Below are 14,110 nucleotides of genomic sequence, written 5' to 3' on the forward strand. Positions count from 1 at the left end.
GCATGATCTGACACTGTTCCACAAAGCTGCTTGTGATGTCACAGAGTGCTCTCTCAGTCTTCACTGCCGCCACAAATGTCCAATGGGGTCGAGGTCAGGTGACTGTGGAGGAACGTCCATGTCAGTCTACAGGAGTCTGAAAACAGTCCCAGACTTCAGTCTTCCTCTAACCCACCACCAGTTTTCACTGTGGCTTTTAAAACACTGTGGTATCGTTCTCTCTCCTGTCCATCTGACACTAATCTGTCACTTGTATTCATCAGTAAATTGGATTTTTTTGTCATTGTCCACTGTAAAGATTTTGGTATTTCTTAGCCTTGTTTGTCCTTGTTTCCCTCCTGAGAAGTGGTTTAGAAACTGCTGCTCGTCCTCTGAGACTCTACAGGACAGCTTCTTCTGACAGGACCACTGCTGATTGGACTCTTGTGTTGATCATTTAGTAAATTCTGTATCTGTGATGAAGTTGCTCCTATATCTGTCAGTGAACTAAGCTTGATGTACTGATCTTCTGATGGTGTGATCACACTTTGGATACAACTGATCCAGTGTCTGTAAAGAGTGTTCCGTGCACTGCCCCCTTAGAAACCTTTAGTCTCGCCATGATTTGACTATGAGAAAGACCCTTTCTGATTAGAATAACAATTTGACTTCTGACACCTTCATTTACTGTCTTAATCCTCAAACTTTTGGATCATTTCCAGGTTTAAATGACAATTTAAAAGATTTTTGAATGTGGTCTCAGAGTTTGGACCCCCTGAATGAATGAATGAAGGTGCTCGAAATGCAATTAAAAGAAGCTTACACAAACATACTTTTTTGCATTTTTTAATTAAACTTTAGTGTGAAATGATCCTCGAGACAGATGAAAGATCTGGAGACGAGGCTCCTGGTCTGAGAAATAACAAAAGTTGCTGAAGTCATGATGGTATAGTGGACACTTGGAAAACAGAGCTCTAAGTCTTCCTTGCAAAAGATTTGACGTTGAAAAGACTGTCCGCTGTCTTTGGGGTTTGGTGCACCAGTTAAACTTTGACTGAGCTGTGCAGTCAGTGTGCAGTGTCTGCTAAATCTAACCCATATTTGGTATTTTCTCTCTGAGCCAAAACACTAAATGACTTATCCCAGTCCTATCTAAGCAAGACAACATGCATTAAACAGCTGTTGGTGACAGTACTTTGTAACTATGTTTTATAATTAACAGATACTCTGGCCTTAACATCTGTATGACTTAATACTTGAGTCTCTGGAGTGTCACCTTTAGGTTTCCATCAGTGTCCATGTTGTCTTAAACCAGTCTGGGTCACACAAAAAAACGACGACACAGGGCCACATAACTTGATGTGGTAACATAAATGAAGCGCTATGAGAGAACTGAACAGGAAGTGAATCCTGTATGTGAATTCTGTTTCTGCTTGATGACATCACAAGAAAAAGTGTGTTTCATTTCAGCTTTGTTTTTTAATTGCTGTAATTTGAGCCCACTTCTTTGTTTGAGCAACATGGATGATGATGATGATGATGATGATGATGATGATGATGGTGGTGGTAGATGAAGACAGTGGGCTGACTTCTGTTCCAGTGTGTGATTAGGACAGGGCTGGGAAACATAAGTTCAAATCAAAGAAATGACAAAAATGTGTACTGTACAGCTTAGAGTGTGTGTGTGTGTGTGTGTGTGTGTGTGTGTGTGTGTGTGTGTGTGTGTGTGTGTGTGTGTGTGTGTGTGTGTGTGTGTGAGAGAGAGAGAGAGAGAGAGAGCGAGTGTGATTGTGGATGTGCGTGTGTGGTGCGGGGCAGGGGGGTTGATAATAAATTTAAAACAAAGCGGTGGAATGTAGTCGTTCTTTTCACTCTTCTGGAATACTGATGCTCAAAGTGCTGAAAAACTCAGTTTATTCTGGTGTGATCAGGTTTTGATGAATCCTGTGTGAAGAAAATCATGTTAATGTTTGTAAAGGGACAGTATTATTAATAATATGTACTTGTGTGAGAAATCTCCAACATTTTTAAAAAATACCCACTGGAAAGTCCCAGAAATAATGGGGATCAGAGGTTGATCTGCCCAGACATGACAGCATTAGAAAGTCCCTAAAATCCCAGGCTAGGTAATACACAAGAGAAACACGTCTCAGTAGGAGTGTTTTAAGAAAATAGGTGGAGACTCCTCAAGATCTCCAACAGTATAAAACCAGGAGCTCTGAGAGCTCCAGTTCCAGGTCAGCTTGAGTGTATTGAGGTTGCTGTCTGGGAGAACACAGTAAAGTCTTTTGCAACAGACTCTGAACAGCTCCAGTGGATTTCTTTGAGCATCTTAATTGACTGTGAAGAAGGAAATTATGGTAAAGTGATGGAGCAGGATCCAGGTTCTTCTGGCCCAATTTCTGGACCTCTGAGACCTGACAGCACTTTATATTTGTCAAGTTTAGCCATTCACACACACGTTCATACACTGATGGCAAGGCAGCTGTGACTGACAGAACTGTCTTGTCATTTTCTATTAGTACAGTAAATCATTCCTGACCACCAACACATTAATGCTGTTAATATTAAAGAGTGCAACCTCCATGTACAATGTTTCATTGTATTCCATTACACAGTATTAGGACATTTTTCAATTATTTAGATATCTTACATTGTATTGGGGGTTTCTGTTTTGCTTTTCCGGTCTCTCACTGTAAAAGACAACAGCCACCCAGCCACAGTCTGTTCACCCTGCTGCCACCTGACTACAGATACAGAAGTATCTGCTGCTGTACCACCAGACTACAGAGCAGCTTCACTCTCCAGGCTGTGAGGCTCCTGAACTCATCCTCAGCACTCCACCATGAATACTTTCATGGTGGAGTGCTGAGGATGAGTTCAGGGATTACAATTTACATGTTGTTGTGTTGTAGAACAGCAATAAAATTAACCTTGATAGATGCACTGAAAGCATCAGAGAAAGACTGATGAGCAGCTCAGCAGAGACACAATTCTGTCTGAAGAAAGAATGCAGCAGAGATGCTTCATGTGCATTTTGTTTTATTGCATGAATAACAAAAACAGGCTAGACAACTGCAATGTTTTCAGCAGACTTTTCCATTCATGTACAGCAAATATACATACAAGCCTTGGAGTGCAGCTCAAATGAAATGCAACATGTCAAATCAATTTCAAAACAAGTGTACAATAAACAACAAAAACAGTTTTAGTCATAAAATCATGATTAAGGAACAAATTCACAGTGTGTTCAAAAAGCAAAGTCTGTACAGTTTGTGTGTGCATATGTTTACCAGTGTACTGCAATGGGCAAAAACTCAAAATACTGATGAAGACTTATCAAGAATCAGAATAAAGCAGGAAACAGTGCTGGGAAATTCTATCAAATGCCTCAAACCTGATCCAAAAAGACCAGAAGCAGCAGCTCACCAGGAAACACAGCCTGTCTGACCATTAATAATGTAAAGGCAATGTATTAAACAAATATTAAAAATACATACATAACAAATGTGGATGTGTGGATGCCTCAGACAATCATGGAATGTGATGTTGTCTCATTAGGCCCAGACCTCAGTTTGAAGCTGAAAACATGCTCTCAGTTCATTATCATGCTAATGACACATTTATCAGATAAAGTTGGTCCAGTAGTCAGAAACAATGTGCAGGACAGGTGACAGGTGACATCATTTGTCGACTGGCTGACATGACATTAAAACTGAGTGGAAATGCAAAACTGGTGTTTAGCTTCCCTGATCACGAGTCTCACAGATCCAGTTAATGACAGTCTCCTGTACCATTATCATGCTACTGTCTCATAATAGAACTGGATCTGTCAACACTGAGGAGGTCTGACAACACTTCACTGTTGTTTCATCAAAGTCAAACCACATCCAGTAAACCTACAGTGTGTTCAGCACTGTTCTACAGTTTCTCAACCCCAGGCTCAAGACCCAGTGTGGAATCACTTCGCATGAAATTGGGGTCATTGTTGATTTCTCACTTGATTATTTGTTTGACATCATCTGTAATAAAAAAAGATTGAAGCAATACTAATAGTTTTGGGTGAAGCAGTGATTTTATATTAAACGTCAGGGTGCTAACATGCTAAAGATGACAATGACATCATGCTAATGTTTAGCAGATATTTAACATGTTGACCATCTTAGTTTAATGTTAGCATGCTAACATGCTAATTAGCACTAAACAGAAGAGTACAGCTGAGGCTGATGGGAATGTCATAAATGATGCAGTTATTTGGTCATAAACAGAAGTATTCAAATTCAGGTGTGATAATGGCACCACATGAAAAGTGAGAGCAGCGCCCTCTGAAGACAACAGCTTTAATGCAATCCATCAAATAGTTGCACAGATATTTGAGTCTGGACCAAAACAACTTTGCCTCCAGCCACACTACGAATGAAACATATCACCATTCAATAGACCTTTTCTATTTTTGTAAGAATTTCCAAAAGATAATAGACAAAACTAACTGCTGCAGAATTGCTTTGCTAGGAAACAGCTTGGGTCCAAAGTAACAGCAGCTGTTGCTATTAGCAGTGCTGCAACGAGATATAAAACCATTCAGAGTAACTGTATCTGACACTGTGAGATGGTATAAAGCCGGGCAGACACTGTACACACTGCGTTCAACTAAAGCCTGTAGTTCGCCGCCCTCGCCTGCTTTTAGAATCAGGCAGGATTTCTCCCAGTTGGGTTGTTGTATGATGTGCAGTTTGACGGAGCCATGACGACTGTTTATCTGCCTGCACGATCAACGCTGTTCCACGACTACACGCTGCTACTTGTTACTTTGATCATGAAGGTGACACTACTCTACAGAGTATATAGGCTACGATTTAGTAAAGAATTGAGTAGTTATAGTCTACAGTTTGGAGAATATAATTGCCCAGCTTAAAGAATCAATATTAAGACTCCTCCATGTTCAGGAGAACAGAAATAAAAAACTGCCATCTTTAACTTCATAGACTATTGAACAATTTGGGTGCCTGTCTGGCCAGAACAGGTTGACAAACTGTAAAATACAGAGTGCCAGAAGATGCTGCAGCTCAAGCACTGCTTGCTTTAGAAACAGACACATTTAGGTAGTCAAAAAAATGCAGCCCAATCAGTATAAGACCTGAAGGTGTTTCCAAGTAAGAAAGGTCCAGCAGGTGAGCTATGAAACTGTAGCATGAATGTAGGCAACGTGACATGTTAGCACGAAAGCTGAGGACAGACAGGTTCATCTCTGTTGGAGAGGCAAAGACCGTGTAGACAACACAATAAAATACAAAGGAGAGTTACAACCTGTAAAAATAAAATGAAATGAAATCAATGGAATGTTGGGTCGGAGAAGCTTGAATGACAGAGTTGAGGGTGGTCTGTCCACAACAGCACAAATTCACAGGGATGAACAGGAACGCTGTCCAACTATTATTAAACTGGAGGAACATCAGCGGACTCATGCTGACGTGTTGATGTGTCCCTCAACACCGCAAATTAATTGTATGTCAGAACAGCCGACCACTGCGCTGTAACTTAGTTTACATGAATATACAGTTAGTCATAGAATTATTTAAAAAAACTAGTATCACATTCACTGCTCCCTTACTGCTCATTAGTAAGAACTCAACTGCCTCTCCTCAATCAGCAGTCTCCACAGCTGGAACCATCAGAAATGTGTTCTGCTGACTCTAATAACCCTGTGAATGTGGCAGATCTGCACAACACATTTCCAGGCCTTACACTCATAAACTGGACCAGGTCTTAACATGACGACCCCCCTTAAAAGCTGGTTTACTGTATCCCAGTTAGCTCCTTCTTTAAAGTGTACACTCGTTCTATTTGTTCTCTAATGAAGGGGAAACAGACAGAAGTCACTGCACCTCTGTCAAATTATTGGGTTTAAAGGAGGTTTAGTGTTAAATGGTGCTGGAGAAAGGCAGAAGTACTCTGGTAACTTAAATTCTCAGAAAAAAAAACGACAGGTCCAGGCAAGGTTGGGGAGGGGATAGCATGATCCACAGCGAACACCAGTCCTGCTCGCTCTGATCACCAGTGAACAGACTGAACACTTTGAAGAGGAGAGGGAAGAAGAGCCACAAGTTCCGTCCAGAAGTCCCAGCTGAGTGATACAAGCCATCTTATTTGTCCTTCTTGGATTCAGACTCGGGTCCCTGCTCGTCGGCTCCCTGCTGCTCTAGCTCGTCCTCCTCGGGGACCGGTGGGAACTGTGATTGGCCAACCTTGTCTCCTTTGGTCTTGTTGAGCTTCTTGGATTTCTGGTAGAGTTCGTTCAGGTTGAACTCTCGGATGATGTTCTCCTGGTGGGGAGTAGCAGAGGCCGTGAGTTTATTTGAATTTGACAAAATGATTTGCTGTGGACTATAATTCTTTAAGTCAGTGTTCAGTAACCAACAAAGTTTTGTACTTGTGCAACGTTCCATTCACTAAAGCAGAAAATAGAGCAGGACCTATGTATCTATCAACTCATTTTATTGGCCAATACACTCCCACTCCATTATTACCACTCTCAGGGCTCTATCTAATGTACAGCACAAAGTGGCACACAGTGCAGCGCAAGTGCCGCTACTTGTTTCAGACCGACAGTTGTCATTTTCACGCCCAGCGCCCACGTTTTCACCCTCTCATCCCACCGTTATTGATCAGGATGATACTTTTTATGACCCGTCCCACCTGATCCACAGACTGAGATCCACACACACACACAGAGGGACGCAGCAACAGCGCTCCTCCTCCTCCACCTTAGTTTAATATCAGTTTATTTATTCATATGCAGTCAAACTGTTGTTGATGAACAGGTGGTTGTGAAACAGCAGGGCAGAGGGTCCAGTAGCTGAGGATCACATCCCTTTCCCTTAGTGAAGACAAGTGCTACTGTGTAATATGTAATATGTGCCAGGTCCTGGTGTACCTGGCTCTTAAAGGGAATGGGAGACGACACTCAGATCGGTTTGATTTATGTTCCGCCCAAAACTAATGACTAAGTCAGAGTTTAAATACAACCTCTTTGCGCCATGTGCCGCACTATGTGCCCAGATTATCCGCCGTTTCACCAGCAAAATGGACTTGGCCACACCCTAAATGCACTGGTGCTTTAGACCGTCTAAATAGGGCCGTCAGACTCAGCAGGGCAAGTGGCATCAGTAGCACAGTGCGTCACAGCTGAGTGGAAATCAATAGTGGCAAAAGTTCTCCTCCTGCTCACTTCCATTCTATTTGAGTGAAGGGGCTAACACTGTAAAACATTCATACCCACTGACTAAGCTAATCTGCATCTCGGCTTTGCCTGAAGGTCAACATCGGCCAACTCTGACTGGTGAAGTAGCCTCAACCAATAGCAAAGACGTGTGTGTTGACACTAACAGAATATAAGCCAGCACACTGAGGTCTGTGTGCCCACTGAGAGCACCCAAAGGTGATGGTCCTTTGCCTGCGTTCACATATGTATGACTGAGCCCTTACTCTACAATCCTCTGGTTTATCAGCTAAGTATCACAACTGCAAGAATAACGCAGGCTGAATTGGTAGGTCCACCTCATACAGGACACAGCTCATGGATTAAGTGGCTGTCCCTCTTCCTCTCTTGGGATAGACTGGGTTTTGTGGGTAGAGTAACAAACATGTAGTGCAGCAACAACAACTGCACATGTATTGAGGAAGTGGATCAGATGGTTGAGAGCAGAATGTTTTCTATCATTTCATGACTTTTTTTTGTCCTGTGGAAGCAAAGATTGTTCTGTGGCGGCCCATGTTGACTAATACCAGCAGAAATTGATAATATATTGTTAATATGTAAACAACACCGTTTATGACAACTCACAATAATGAGGGTAAAAAATATTATTGTAACAGTGTTTCCCACACATTAAATTATTTGTGGCGGTTTGCCACAATATCAACATTGGCACATTGATTTCCTATTTTTGGAGCCGCGCATCCCGTTCTCACTCACTTAAGACAGCGCACCCGTCAGTGAATAGCATGATGTTATATACTCTGATACAGTGGATGGCGGTGTGGTTTTTAGTCCGCCGGTAAAACCAACGAAGAAGAAGAGGAGGAGGACTATATAACGTGTTAGACGGTAACTTCCTCTGCAGAGACGACGGCTGGGCCTCATCCTCGAGATCAAGCCACCACAAAGAGCCCCAGGCCTTGAGGACAGTTTTTGTTGTGGCCAAGCTGTGTAATTCCCATGAACTAACATTGTGAAAGACGCGTCTGTAAAACGGTAATAAAAGCCACACAACCCCCGCGAAATTTGGTGAGTCTAGAAGAGCCACCCGATTACATTTCATCCCCATCCAAGTTAGCTCGGCACTAAACCGGAAGTTAGCTGACTCGGTCGGTGGAAGTCTCGAATGCGCATGCTCTATGGCACCCCAGCTGGACACTGACAGCCACCGCCACATGTAAAGTCTGATTCTGTGGGAAACACTGGTTGTAATATAGATCAAAGTGAAGCTGAATGTTATTCAGCTGTTCCTATTTCTAAATCTATATGGTTTGAATGATTAAACATGAAGAATGTATTGTCTGGTTAGTCACAGATGTGGAGTGCACTGTCCAGTCTGACCTCAGTGAAGCTCCAGGACACAGCTCTACCCTTCTTGTCCACCTGGGGGCGTCGCATCACCTCCTTCCCTCCCTGAAACAAGACGAGGGAGGGAAGCTGCTTGGACAGTGGAGACGCAGACACCTTGTACCTACAGAACAAAGCCATTTGAGACAACATGTTCACATTTCTAGTTAGTTCTTTCCAACAAAAAAAATCAGTTGAAGACAAGTTTTTTAAAATAACAGAGAATAAAAAAACAAGAGAAATAAAATGTCTAACCTTTTGGAAACCTCTCCATAACGTCCTATGTCCACTTTGCCAAACTTGAGGCCAGCACAGTTATACCTGCAACACAAAACACAAGAGTAGCTGCAGTTAGTGCCACCGAGTTCACTTAATGTTTTTACTGAGTGGATGGACGGAGTCTTACTTGAGAGACAGATCAGCGTAGACAGAAGCAAAGGACTGGCACTCTGGAGACCAGTTGGCAAAGAATTCAACGATCCACGTCACGCGGCTGTCTCTGTCCAGCTCATCCTGCACACGCACACACACACAGTTTTTATTTAAGATTAAAAACCAATCGTACTGATCCATTGATTAATGGACAACCTCTTGCTATAAATTCTACCACTTTTACTCACATCAATGGTTTTGTCACTGAAGTATTTGATGTACTCTGGCCCCATGTAGAGAGGAGGCTTACAGGTCATCAAAAACACTGAAACACACAAAGACCAACAGCAGAGAGAAGAGAAGATATCAAATATCAAAATTTTACATTTATTCACTGAGACACTACAGGACAGCCTTCTTCTGACAGGACGACAGCTGATTGGACTCTTGTGTTGTTTATTTAGTCAAATATTTTTTTTAGTTCAATATTCTGGTTTTAATGCTTTTTAAAACATTTTTGTGTGTTTTTCGCTAATGTTTCATATTTGCTGTTTTTATTACATGTACAGCCCTTTGAGACATACTTTGTGATATTGGGCTATGATAAAGTTTGACTTTGACACATTCATTGATGGTTTCTGTCTATAAAATGGATTTGTTGACAACAAGAATAATATACAGCATCACCAGACTTTTAGCCAACTCTGACAAACCAGACCCTGTTCTTTGACTTTTGGATTCATAAGACAGGAAACGGAAGAGTCAGCTGATGTTTGTGTGTGTGTGTGTGTGTGTGTGTGTGTGTGCGTGTGTGTGTCACAGTACAGGTGGACTGACCTATGCAGAGTGTCAGGTAGAGCAGTCCCATCCTGATGTCCAGTCTGAAGAACAGGATGACATTGGCCACTTTGCTGAACAGGATGATGTTGCCCACATGCTGCTCCACAGTTACTGACATGAACACATGAGATTTATAATTAGCAGAAGATAATTGTTATTTTCTGAGCAGTGCTGTCCGCTGTGTTTGAGAGGAGACCGAATGACAATAACTGGTATTCAGTAAAATGTACTATTATAAAGCAGAAAACAAGGGAAGGAAATTCAGCTCATTGAATGCATTTCTTCAATAATTTAATTCAGTGGAAAAACATGAAACAATACAGTTTTCACTTAAAAGCCAGATATTATAAAACACGATGTGACATTGAATGACATGTACAGTCAAAGAAGCAACTTTGGTCCTGTGCATTGGTTTAATCTTACTTTTAACATTACATTTCCCAACTAACTTTATGTGGGTCATGGTTTGGGGATGTACAATCATCATCCATACATCAGATTATATAATGAAGTCCTCATATTCTGCTCAGGAAAAACATTGAGAACTAAACAGGAAAAAAGACATTTACTTACTCGCTCGTCTGTTCTTCATCATGACGATGGCACTGAGGAACATGAGGATCTCCACCTCTCTCTGTGAACACAAACATGACATAAATGTGGCCATCCATGTTTACCAGTCTGTTCATGCTGGTTTCATCAATCAAGACTTGTACCAACATGCTTTGATCCGAGATGTTGACAGACAACATTTAACATATCTCGTCAGTGTCGAGCTGAAAAACAAGGCAGACTGCTGGGCTATGGACAGAGTGGAGTAACAACAACCTTGATGTCAGACTATGTGGTCATTTTAAATATGATGCACACGGACGTCCAATAAACCCAGACCTGTGGACGCCTTTTGACATAATAACTGTATAATGTGCCTGTAGAAGATAGAGGGAATAAAGGCACTGGGGTGAAGATGTCCATAAAATCTTCTTGTTCTTGACTGCATGTGAATTCTGTAGAGCCCGACCGATATGTGATGTGAATGTACTGCAGAACTGACTGAATGACTAACAACAGATGTGTCTGATAGAAGTAAGCAGAGCGCCTTGTTGCAGTGGTTCAGCACTCGGACAATCAGACCTCCTGAAAACTTTGGGACAGTCCTGAATTATGAGTTGAACTACAAGCAAATCCTCAAATCCTGTCCCAAAAATGTGTAGTAACAGATAATAAGAACGAGCCATAAGAGGAATGTGTGTATGCTGTGAGACTTGACTTGAAGGCAATAATGCTGAGGACTTGGTGACACAGTAAAACTGAAAAGTGCTGCTCTGGGCACATCTTTTATTTGGAAGTGCTGCCAAATTGTCATGAATAATTAATAACATAGGCCCAACAAGCTGCTGCTGTCACCAGAATACAGAACATTCTAAATTCAAATGAGAGAGCTCTTCCATTGAATTATCAATTGATTTGAATGGAATAGTCGATCAATAGTGTTATCCCCCTCTTTAAGTAAATTTAACTTCTACAATATGTCTAATCATTCTACCTTCAGATGAGATTACAAGAACACCTGGTGGTCACTGGTCAAGAAGTGTTAATGTCATGTCCTGCTCAATACAGGCACAATCCTGCCTTCTATACCACATAGTGCTCATCACCAATGTCACCACCTTACTTTGCTTTAAAGGGAACACTGTATATTATAATACATATTTATGGAAAATAAGACACAAATAAAGCGCCACCATAGTTTCACAAAACACCCCCCCAACAAGATTTTACATAGGGCCCCCAAAAATGGAGAAACGGCCCTGAGTCAATACAGGATCGGTTTAGGTTCGTATGAAACCTTGACTCGTATACTTTCATGCATCGATTCTCCTTTTAATAATTAAAGTTAATGTCGTTAAAGGACGCCCGTAATTTTGCTCACGTTAGCATCCTACACCACTATACTGAATGGCGCTTCTGCATTCAAATATACGCTGATTTACAGACTCCATCTTAGCCGTATATAACATCATAGCTCAATTATGTGTAGTAAGCTATCAATTAAGTTTTGTGACTGGAATATATCTGCCAATAAGTAAAACAGTTTGAATTTCCAGTGACCGTAGTTTGTCCTGTCATCCTCTCCCTGTAGCTAGGAGCAGCTAATGTCACCTGGCCCTTGCTGTCAGCCTGTCCACCGGTCCTCCCTGCGCTCCTCCGCTGCCCAGCTAGCTAACTACCGCTGCGTAATACAGATTCCTGAAAAGCAATTTGTGACATTCTAGCAGTTTCCACGGACCCAGTCAAAGTCGCAGGAGTTGCCGTCCTCTCGCTGTGTGGCCAGATGGTCGCAGATGCCAGGCGTTTTGCGAACAGCTAGGAAGGCTATGGACATGAAGAGAGAAGCTACATAATACGGCTTCAGCAGCCACTTGTACACCTGCGGGAGGTGGTACAGGAAAGCGAATAACGGCGTTAGGAGAGCCATTTTCTATTTAGTTGTCTCGCCCCGACTTCAACGCGAATTAAACCCCGAACAGGCCGAGGTACCCGGTGATGGAGCCGTTAGCTTAATGTGACCGCTCGACGCTGACATGAACGTAACCGGAGATACAGCTTCCGGTTTAGATGTTAAAATAAAATCATTTATGGTTAGATGTCGCTCACTGCGCGACCTTTAAATGTATTTCATTGTACTGTAAAATGTATTTTTAGTCAGTAAAATATGTTTGAATTTTATTTTTTATAGGTTTATGTGGTATTCACACCGACGAGGGTGTTTTCTAACATATGTTAACACGTAGTCTGCCTGCTTTAAACTTGAAGGTAGAAGACCTAACTTCCTGTATAACTGCGGTTAACTCTCGGAAGCTTGATTCAGCTCTGTAGTTTGCAGTCGGCAAAATTGTAAAGAAATCCTCATTTAAAGGGGCGGAGAGACGAGCGGAGGTCAACCAGGACGAATGTGTTATAACAGGCGCTGATTGGTCAGGGCAGACAACACTGGTGATTGGTTCATTGCAGCATAATAAATACAAATGCCTGTCCCACTGGAAGGGTATTTCTTAATTTACATCAATGGCTGGTAGTGATGTGCGATACTGCAAGATTTGGTATTGATCCAATACCAAGTAAATACAGGGCCAGTATCGCTGATACCGATACCGATGACGATACCGATACTGATACTTTTTAATAATTAAGGTGGATGCATCACCAAATTGCTAAATCTGAATTAATTTTCATGACCGTTAAGTGTTTTTGTGATTTTTCCTTTGGATTCTTAATTAGTTAAAACCCAGGACAGAATTTGGGTAAAGTTTATAGGTAAATAGAAAATACTTAATTATCATAATAAAAGTTTTTGTTCAGAAACAATAGAACAGTAACAAAACATTTTTTCCCCATACATTGTCACTTCTGGATTTGTTTCTTAAATAAACAAAGTGCACAAAACTCACTCGAGAACAAATTAAAACAAATTCTTTTTTCAGGTAGTGCTCAGAAACTATAATACAATAATTAAATACAATTTCTCCCTTCATTGCACTTCTTTTCTGGATTTTTTTCTTAAATAAACAAAGTGTACACAATTATCACTCCACAACAAATGTTATAAAACATTTGAAACAAATTCTTTTTTGTTTGTTTTCTTTCACATGATTTTTCAGATGCTTGTATAAATTTGTTGTGTTACTACTGTGTCTTACAGCCTTTTTACAAATTATACAGCTTGCCGTTGTTTCATTTTCGGCCTGAAAATACAGCCACACGGCTCCTCTTCCTCTCTGACATTCTTCTGCTCGTCTCTGTGCTGTTTGTGTGTGTGTGCAGCTGGCTGAGCCTGCTTGCTTGCCTGGCGCTGCTGAGTCACGTGACTACGGTGGGTGGCTGTGGCTCAGGGGTAGAGCCAGCGTCTTGTTATCGGAAAGTTGCTGGTTCAATTCCCCTGGTCTGGTCATGTCTAAGTGTCCCCTGGTCATGTCTAAGTGTCCTTGGGCAAGATACTGAACCCCATACTGCTCCTGATGTGCTGGTCGGCATCTTGCATGGCAGCCACCGCCATCAGTGTATGAATGTATGTATGAATTACTGTAAGTTGCTTTGGACAAAAGCGTCTGCTAAATGTAATGGTACAACATCAATCACAGGAGAGGCACTTAGACAGACAGCCAGCTCGCCAGCCCACCACTAATGGCTAGTAAACTAGGATGTATTAATTATTCACTTATTTGTCTACCAGTGCTTCGAGGTCCATTTACTCAGGGGGGATTTGTAAAAAAAAAAGGAAGAGGAAAATATTTGGCACCTTTTACCCACAAC

The 14,110-nt window shown here is 41.6% G+C and overlaps 1 protein-coding gene across 1 annotated transcript; it reads right to left on the bottom strand.

Annotated features, from left to right (window-relative positions):
- Positions 1-3,004: 3,004 nt before the first annotated feature.
- tmx2b (thioredoxin-related transmembrane protein 2b) lies at positions 3,005-12,399 on the bottom strand. Its single transcript, XM_073476920.1, has 8 exons — positions 12,087-12,399; positions 10,370-10,430; positions 9,794-9,907; positions 9,205-9,281; positions 8,991-9,097; positions 8,840-8,905; positions 8,579-8,708; positions 3,005-6,302 (listed from the first exon to the last, which is right to left on the bottom strand). The coding sequence occupies exons 1-8, from the start codon at positions 12,273-12,275 to the stop codon at positions 6,123-6,125; spliced, it is 924 nt and encodes a 307-aa protein (XP_073333021.1). The 5' UTR covers positions 12,276-12,399; the 3' UTR covers positions 3,005-6,122.
- Between the last annotated feature and the right edge of the window lie 1,711 nt (positions 12,400-14,110).

This window comes from Pagrus major, chromosome 1 (assembly GCF_040436345.1).
Source record: "Pagrus major chromosome 1, Pma_NU_1.0".
Taxonomy (NCBI): domain Eukaryota; kingdom Metazoa; phylum Chordata; class Actinopteri; order Spariformes; family Sparidae; genus Pagrus; species Pagrus major.

What these genes read in the sequence shown, in the direction of transcription:
- tmx2b (XM_073476920.1), bottom strand. Translation starts at nt 12,275, where the DNA reads ATGGCTCTCCTAACGCCGTTATTCGCTTTCCTGTACCACCTCCCGCAG. An exon ending in GATGAAGAACAGACGAGCGA is followed by an intron (nt 9,908 to 10,369) that starts GTAAGTAAATGT and finishes TGTTCATGTCAG; the next exon opens with TAACTGTGGAGCAGCATGTG. An exon ending in CTACCTGACACTCTGCATAG is followed by an intron (nt 9,282 to 9,793) that starts GTCAGTCCACCT and finishes TGTGTGTTTCAG; the next exon opens with TGTTTTTGATGACCTGTAAG.